The following is an 8747-nucleotide window of genomic DNA, read 5'->3' on the forward strand; positions in this document are numbered from 1 at the left end:
ACCCCAACAGGGCCAATGTTTCATCTGTAAAAAACACAATGCAAAACGTCTACTTATAAGTTGACAATTAGTAGAAATTTACAATAGTTTAAAGTAGCCAAAGAGTTTTGCATGGTACTGTATATATGTATATATCTGCATATATTTTTTTGTAATCTATTAAATTACTGCATGCACAGTGGGATATTCCCATCATCATCAGTGTAAAGACCACACACACACACACACACACACACACACACACACACACACACACACTTATTGTCTAAAATACATTTGTGGCCTTCACTAGATACAGATTAGTTTTACAAGCAATAACATGGCATCACCAATCTCCTTTGTTCTTATCTTAGCAATCATTCTCCAGTCTGAAGGTAAGCTTTCTAAGGATTCTTCATGTCTTTAAACCCTTTAAAATACATATTTAATTATTGTTAACGTTACTGTAGTCGTTGCTGTTGTTGATGTTATCATTATTATTATTATCATTATTTTAGCATGCTGGGCAAAATGCTTAGTGGCACTTTGTCCATCTTTATGTTCTGGGTTCAAATCCCACTGAGTTCAGTTTTACCTTTCATTCTTTCAGGGTCGATAAAATAAGTACCAGTCATATACTGGAGCTGATGTAATTGACTTACCCAGTCTCCCAAAATCGCTGGCCTTGTGCTAAAATTTGAAACCATTATTATTATTATTATTATTAGTAGTAGTAGTAGTAGTAGTAGTAATAGTAGTAAGGCAGCGAGATGGCAAAGTCGTTAGCACAATAGATGAAATGTTTAGCTGTATTTCGTCCGTTTTTGCATTCTGAGTTCAAATTCCACTGAGGTCGACTTTGCTTTTCATCCTTTCAGGGTCGATAAAGTAAGTACCAGTTGCATACTGGGTCGATCTAATTGACTGGCCCCTTCTCCAAAATTTTGGGCCTTGTGCCTAGAGTAGAAAGGATTATTGTTGTTGTTGTTGTGTTCCTAATCTTTGCACAAAGACCACAATTTAGGATAGAGGGGTTAGCTACTTCGACTGGCTGTCATGACTTGACTGGTTATTTGTTTGACCACAGAAAAGATAAAAGTCAAAATTGGTCTTGGCAAGAATTGAACTCAGAACATGTAAAGATCCAGAAAAAATTCCCCACGGTACTTTTTCTGCAAAAATCATGATTCTGTCAAATTCTTACCATTATTCAGAACATTATTGCTGCCTCAAAGACAGGTCTTTAGACTTGCTTCTACCACTTACTGGCTTCTTTTAGAAATATTTTTTGTTTTCATGACTCAATGAGAAGACAAAGGGTAGCAACCACCTATGACTCGTTTGGAGTAAAGGGGAGATCTCTGAGGTTGGTGGGAAGGGGTGGAGGGAGAAGATTATCTTCAGATTATAGACCTGACCTGAAGACGTCACTGGGGGTAGTGTTAAAGCAGATGTTAAATTACCACCACCACCACCACCACCACTGCTACTATCACCACCTTTATCAATGATGATGATGATGATGACAATGACATTCCATTTCATTTGTTTTTGTTGTATTTTTCAGGGGACAAAATTCCCATTCCTAAATGTAAGTATTCCATCACTTTCTAAAAGATAACCATTTCCCCGTCAACAGACCCTTCTAGAATTCCCTGCTTCTCAAAACTCACCAACACCACTCCTGGCATACCTCCACACCCTTTCCTCATTATGACTCTTTTAATTTTCTATCTTTCACTTGTTTCAGTCATTAGACCATTAACCAGACAAAATGCATTTCCTCTGTTGAAATTCTGCTGGGGTCAATAAATTAAGTACCAGTTATACACTGGGGTCAATGTAACTGACTAGTCCCCTCCACACAAATTTCAGGCCTTGTGTCTTAAGTAGAAAAGATTATTATTATTGTTATTATTATTGTTATTATTATTATTATTATTATTATTATTATTATTATTATTATTATTATTAAGGTAATGAGTGCAGAATTGTCAGTATGCCGGGCAAAATGCTTAACGGCATTTTCTCTCTCTCCCAATTGAAGGGTCTTGTCCAGCAAGTTGCTTGGGGACCTAACTGCAACTGGTGCCATGTAAAAAGCACCCAGTACATTCTGTAAAGTGGTTGCTATTAGGAAGGGCATCCAGCTGTAGAAACCCTGCCAGAGCAGACAATGGAGCTCAGCACCGTCCTCTGATCTTTCAATTCTAAGCAAAACTGTTCAACCCATGCCAGCATGGAAAAAGAGATGTTAAACGATGATGATGATGATGATGATGACATTCCATTTCATTTGTCTTTCTTGTATTTTTCAGCGGACAAAATTCCCATTCCTAAATGTAAGTACTCCATCACTTTCTAAAAGATAACCATTTCCCCGTCAACAGACCCTTCTAGAATTCCCTGCTTCTCAAAACTCACCAACACCACTCCTGGCATACCTCCACACCCTTTCCTCGTTATGACTCTTTTAATTTTCTATCTTTTACTTGTTTCAGTCATTAGACTGTGGCCAGGCTGGGGCAGCACCACCTGGAACTATGAATTAACCCCACTATGTACACACACACACACAATAAACTTCTTTCAGTTTCCATTTATGAAATCCATTCAGCATGGAAAAAGGGATGTTAAACGATGATGATGATGATGATGATGATGATGGTGACATTTCATTTCATTTGTCTTTTTTTGTATTTTTCAGCGGACAAAATTCCTATGCATAAATGTAAGTACTCCTCAACAGATCCTTCTAGAATTCCTTGCTTCTCAAAACTCACCAACACCACTCCCGGCATACCTCCACACCCTTTCCTCATTATGACTCTTTTAATTTTCTATCTTTTACTTCTTTCAGTCATTAGACTGCAGCCCATGCTGGGGCAGCACCACCTGGAACTATGAATCAACCCCACTGTACACACACACACACACACACACAATAAACTTCTTTCAGTTTCTGCCTACCAAATCCACTCACATAGCTTTGGTCAGCCTGAGGCTGTAGTAGAAAACACTTGCTCAAGGTGCCACCCAGTGGGACTGAACCCAGAACCAAGTGGTTGGGAATCATCATCAGTGTAAAGACCACACACACACACACACACACACTTCACTAGATACAGATTAGTTTTACAAGCAAAAACATGGCATCACCAATCTCCTTTGTTCTTATTTTAGCAATCATTCTCCAGTCTGAAGGTAAGCTTTCTAAGCATTCCTCATGTCTTTAAAAGAGATGTTAAATGATGATGATGATGACAATGACATTCCATTTTATTGTATTTTTCAGGGGACAATATTCCCATTCCTAAATGTAAGTATTCCATTACTTTCTAAAGGACTACCATTTCCCCGTCAACAGATCCTTCTAGAATTCCTTGCTTCTCAAAACTCACCAACACCACTCCTGGCATACCTCCACACCCTTTCTTTGTTATGACTCTTTTAATTTTTTATCTTTTACTTGTTTCAGTCATTAGACTGCAGCCCCACTATTTATTTGCTTTTTTAAGCCTGGCACCTATTCCATTAGTCCCTTTTGCCAAACTGCTAAGTTACAGGGAGGTACACACACTAACACCAGTTGCTAAATGATCTTCGGGGACAAACACACACATAACAAACTTCTTTCAGTTTCTGTGTACGAAATCCACTCACATGGCTTTGGTCAGCTTGAGGCTATAGCAGAAAACACTTGCTGAAGGTGCCACACAATGGGACTGAGCCCAGAACCATGTGGTTGGGAAGCCAGCTTCTTACCACACAGCTATGCCTGATCATAATACTATTACCTTCCTGCCTGATGATGATGATGTAATTAGCTGCAGGGGAAGATGCGTCAGTGAAAATAGAGAGAAATCAGATTCATTTCAAACTTCTTTGCAGTATGGTTGTGCTTGATGAGTACAAAGCTGATGTTAAATATCAACTTCAGGAACATTCTGGAAAATATTGATCAAACACACAAACAAGAAATGGTAATCATACAATGTTTATTCTTCTCAAATTGTTTTTACTCTTTTGTCAGTGTTACAGTTCATGTGCTTCTCATGATCTTGCAGGAGTATCAACAAAATAATGGTATAAATTCTTATCAGAATATTCCGTTTTTCCCAGGCCTATACCAACATAAAAGTGCAAGCATGTATGTGTGCCTGGGCTAAATAAAATATTCTTTCTGGTTTAATTTGAAGAATTAATTTATAGGGAAAATTTAAAAAAAAAAAAAAAAGCGTAAGAATTAACTGGTTTCAACCTGTTATTTCCTCCTGGTTGTATTTTAGTCTGAAGCTATGTGGGTGGTGGGAGATTCTTCAACAACAGCAATGGAAAGCTTGTTTTCCAATTTGGATAATTTCTGTTAGTGACATATATCGGTCAAATAACAGGTAATAATACTGTAAATTGAATTTTAGATCTTATGAAGTTTACAGTCAATTTAAAACAACATCAGATACCTTGATATTGTACCTTTGTGGCCTTTTTTTTTCTGATTTAGTTTTTACAGGGCTTCACTTTATTATCCTCTAAAAGACTGTAAATCAAGCGTATATTTCCATAACTTTAAATCATTCCACTGCAAATGATATTTCATTTTTTATCATCTTGTCTAAAATTATTAAAAAAATAGGAATAAAGGTATCATTTCCAGCTTCTATGTCTAGTTTAGCTGCTATGTCCATCTCATCTATACCTGTAATTACATCGGGTTCTCTCTTTTAAAGGTTTGTACTCCATCCTTATCAAGTCATAAGCTTTCTGCAGAAGTGTTTGAGATTTACGTCGTTGAAGACGGTTATTCCTTGCAATGTTTTCTTGTTCCATGGCAACTTTTGCCTGTAATTTCTTCTTATTTTGGTCAGATTGGTAAAAATTTTCAGCATCACACTCACTGGAGTCTCTTTCATCACTCACATCAGACAAGTCAGCGTAATCAATTGGTTTCATACATACCGTACAAGTATTGTGGATATCATAGTAACAATCCAGACAATACACAGCCTTACAACTTTCATTCTCACAATGTTTGAAGTTCACTCTGTCACTAATTTTACCATCTGCACTGCATCCTAAACAATATTTGATTTCAAACCCCAGTATCTCAAGTAATCGCCTAACTGGAGGACATCTTGCCGCTAGTTTACCTTTCCAGCTGATGTTTTTTGCATCCATAGAACTTCGATAATCAAGACGCATTTTCCGCCGTAGAAACTTTTCCAGACTTCCCCGTTGTACCAAGAGATTAGAATAGAGCCATACTGCTCTTTCTTTGGCACGAACTGGATAAAATTCATCACAGACAATATGGCGTAGTCGTCGCCCGTAGCCTTCAAAAACGACTGATATTAGGCACAAGCCCATAATCATGCCGATGGTTTTGTATACTTCGTAATTGGGTTCAGTTGGATTAGGGAGACAAAGAGTAAGGTTTTTCACATCGTTGGTTGCCAAGGGACCAAAAATGGATATCAGAGATTTATACATGTCTGCATACGGCCCATTACCACTAACATGTACTTGGACATGTGACAGTTCTTCGACGTCAACTTTCATTGAAAAACTCTTGCGCACTAGTTCCAGGATCCAGAAAAGGCCATAATCACAAAATAAATGAAAAAGTATGGTGGAAGAAGTAATTAAAAAGAAAACAAAGCCTTTACAGAATTTTCGTTTCTCTTGACAAGTTAGCCTTAACGAAGTGGAACTAATATAGTTTTGTTTCTCAGATCTCTTTAATGGAAGTAGTGTCTCTTTCGACTGCATCCCTTTAATGTAGTCAATATCATATAAATTTTTCGAAAGGTAGATATTATCAAATTTATCTTTACTCAGGTATTTAATTCTATAACGATAAGCTTTTACAAACACAATAATTAGCATTAAGTCTGTGACAAATTTGATGAATTCCAATTTTGTAAAATACATGCTCAGTTTTTCTTTGACTTCACGGAGCACATCTCTTTTCACTTGACTGTAACTTTTCGTCTGTTCCATAGACACTTGGTATTCGTAATCGATTTTTATTTTAAAGTAGAACATGTCATATAAATTCTGAATTGCCTTGCTAACTGGAGCGGCAAACGTTCGAAGCACAAGCTTCTTGAGTACTTCAGTAAGAGAACATAACATTTCGCCAATTCTTGCTAAGTGACATATACTTTTAAAAAAGGTTACAATATTGCACAATTTCACAAATTCGGGTAGCACCGTCCTAACACAATTAATACGAGCCAATCTAAAAGCCCTCGTGCATTTTCTAAAGGGGTCGAGCATCCTTTCATTGCAAACATTCACTATGTTGCCAAGCCAAGAAAAGATATTATTTATTGACGCAATTAGTTCTTCGATTCCTTTCTTCATTGACAGAAATGCTTGCTGTGCCATACGACTGTAGCGATTGATTGTATTCACAAAATCTTCAATCCCACCGATAATCCCAGATAAAGGATTTAAAGCGATGGCTATAAGTCTCTCTGTTTGATTGTAGGCAACTTCTTGACCGCAGGTCATTGCCTCAGTCATCACGACAATGTTGTTACTAAAATTGGCCACTGGTTGATTAAGAGTGAGCATGAAAGCATACAGAATTAGAAACGATCGACCTTTGCTTGTGAAAAACCCCGGGGCAGCCAAAAGGATCGTACAGCGAACTGCCACCGAGTATGGTAAAACTAAACAAAGCACAAAACCAGCGAAAAAACAAATTATGATCGCTGTCCATAAGGTCGTTTCAACATGATAGATTAACACCAAATAAAGAAAAAGATTAACCATAGAACCAAACAGGAACCATAACGACAACGAGCAGAACTGTTGATAGTAGCTACCTGGTTTTAAGTCCTCTTTTTTACGGATACAACATTCTTCATGTAACTTCACAGCTCTTCTCTTTGCCTTGGCAAGACGACGTAATGATATTTTCAGCTGAATGGCTTTCAGCGTTTTTTGCACAAACATCATATTCCAAGAATAATCAGATATCAGTTTTAATCAACAGTAACTTGTAGATCATTACACACAGCCTGGAGCCCTCCATGGAAAATAAGGATCAAAGGAACATGGATGTTATTCAATGAATTTGAGAAGCTTTTTGAAATGGGAATTGCATTGCCATTCTTTCTTTTATTTTTACCTGTTTAATGGCAAATTCACGGCAAGAACTGAAACATTTTTTAACGTTGTTCTTCTTACGATTATCTGTGTTGGTTTGCTTCTTGTTAATCCCAATATTTCGACACTGCTTCTGTTGGTTTTGTATTCCTGTTAAGTTTTCTTGCAAGCAAGGTTTTGAAAGGAATCGAAACAACGGAATAGTTCTACAATTTGTACAGACACGTATGGCTAAATAATTAATAACCTATAAAACAATGGATTGAATAAGACAAATCGAACTATTGAGGCAAATTATTGATTTCAGGCAACGCTTGAACGAAGAACAAATCTTAACGGAAGTTACGTGACATGACGTCAAAGATGGCTTCTGGCCACCAACGACATTTCTTTCATTTTCTCTTCTTTAAGAACAAAACAGAAATTAAAATCTCACGTACTCGTTTCACATTTTATATCATGGATTCATTTAAGAATTAATTTAACATGTTTATTTTCCATTAATAGTACAGGTTATTGATTATGTGCTGTTAAACGCAATGGAACCATGATCCAGAAATGGGAGACTGATGCCTTTCAGATGAAGTCAAGCTTTTTATTTTACAATTTGTCTTAAAAATTGTTATACGTATGACTGGATTACAACATCAGTATTTTCTTTACTGAAAATAGAGAAGAAAAATGTGTGGAAATCGTCATCAACTCAATTTAATAATTAGAATTAGAATTAGCTGGCAGAATCGTTAGCACGCCGGGCGAAATGTATTTCGTCTGCCGTTACGTTCTGAGTTCAAATTCCGCCGAGGTCGACTTTGCCTTTCATCCTTTCGGGGTCGATTAAATAAGTACCATTTACGCACTGGGGTCGATGTAATCTACTTAATCTCTTTGTCTGTCCCCTCTATGTTTAGCCCCCTGTGGGCAATAAAGAAATAAATATTATAATTAGACTCTATAACAAAAGCATGATCGCCCGATCATGTAATCAGTATGCGTGCGCGAAACGACCGAAAGTTGTGGCGTACTAGTATCGAAAGATCGCCTTATATTTAATTAGCAACACCTGATTTTTAAAATTAGTTTTATGTCATAATAATTATAAAAAAATTATTTTAGACAAACCAAGGCAATCATTAGCTGTAACCCCAATGTATCCCCTTGTTGTTGTAGTGGTAACGACTTGACACTTGTAGACGATGTTTCTAGTGAGGTAGATTCTGTTTAAAGGGCAGTTGGGTGTTTTGCTACAGTTATATGTTTTGATCATAGGAATCCTCCATTATTAGAGTTGGATTTGTCAGTGCTCCAGCATGGTCGCAGTCAAATGACTGAAACAAATGAAAGGATACTATTTTCTTCACTCCTACTCCCCTCCACTCACTACTCCCCCTACTTCCACTCCACTACTATCAGCCCCCCCCCTCCCCCCTGTTCTGTCTCTGGCTGACATTGAAACTTTTGAATTTCTCTTCTTGCAGCAATCCAACCTAAACTCAAATGTCCGAAAAACAAACCCAAAGTCAAGTACTGTCTGATGAACCCATGTACCATAGGACCACACAGTTTTTGCCCATTATATCCCGTTGCTACTTGTTAGTAAGTATAAACAACCAGCTTCATATTCTCTTTAATGAGTTGTTCCTTATTCACCC

The 8747-nt window shown here is 37.2% G+C and overlaps 2 protein-coding genes across 3 annotated transcripts in view; one reads left to right on the top strand and one right to left on the bottom strand.

Moving 5' to 3' along the window:
• The first annotated feature begins 1395 nt into the window (after positions 1-1395).
• Positions 1396-8747, top strand: part of LOC128249893 (uncharacterized) — an 8014-nt gene continuing 662 nt past the window's right edge. The window contains exons 1-4 of one of the 2 annotated variants that reach the window (XM_052974464.1): positions 1396-1570; positions 2298-2321; positions 2687-2710; positions 3275-3967. In XM_052974464.1, the coding sequence (XP_052830424.1) occupies positions 1487-1570; positions 2298-2321; positions 2687-2710; positions 3275-3424 (282 nt within the window). In that variant the 5' untranslated portion in view covers positions 1396-1486 and the 3' untranslated portion in view covers positions 3425-3967. Of the gene's footprint in view, positions 1571-2207; positions 2322-2686; positions 2711-3274; positions 3968-8573; positions 8692-8747 lie in introns of those variants that run through there. The other variant, XM_052974463.1, reaches the window with a different exon arrangement.
• On the bottom strand, positions 3961-7431 carry LOC106871489 (DC-STAMP domain-containing protein 2). Its single transcript, XM_014917975.1, has one exon. It carries the CDS (start codon positions 6943-6945, stop codon positions 4669-4671), a length of 2277 nt encoding a protein of 758 aa, XP_014773461.1. The 5' UTR covers positions 6946-7431; the 3' UTR covers positions 3961-4668.

Source organism: Octopus bimaculoides, chromosome 18 (genome assembly GCF_001194135.2).
Source record: "Octopus bimaculoides isolate UCB-OBI-ISO-001 chromosome 18, ASM119413v2, whole genome shotgun sequence".
Classification (NCBI taxonomy): domain Eukaryota; kingdom Metazoa; phylum Mollusca; class Cephalopoda; order Octopoda; family Octopodidae; genus Octopus; species Octopus bimaculoides.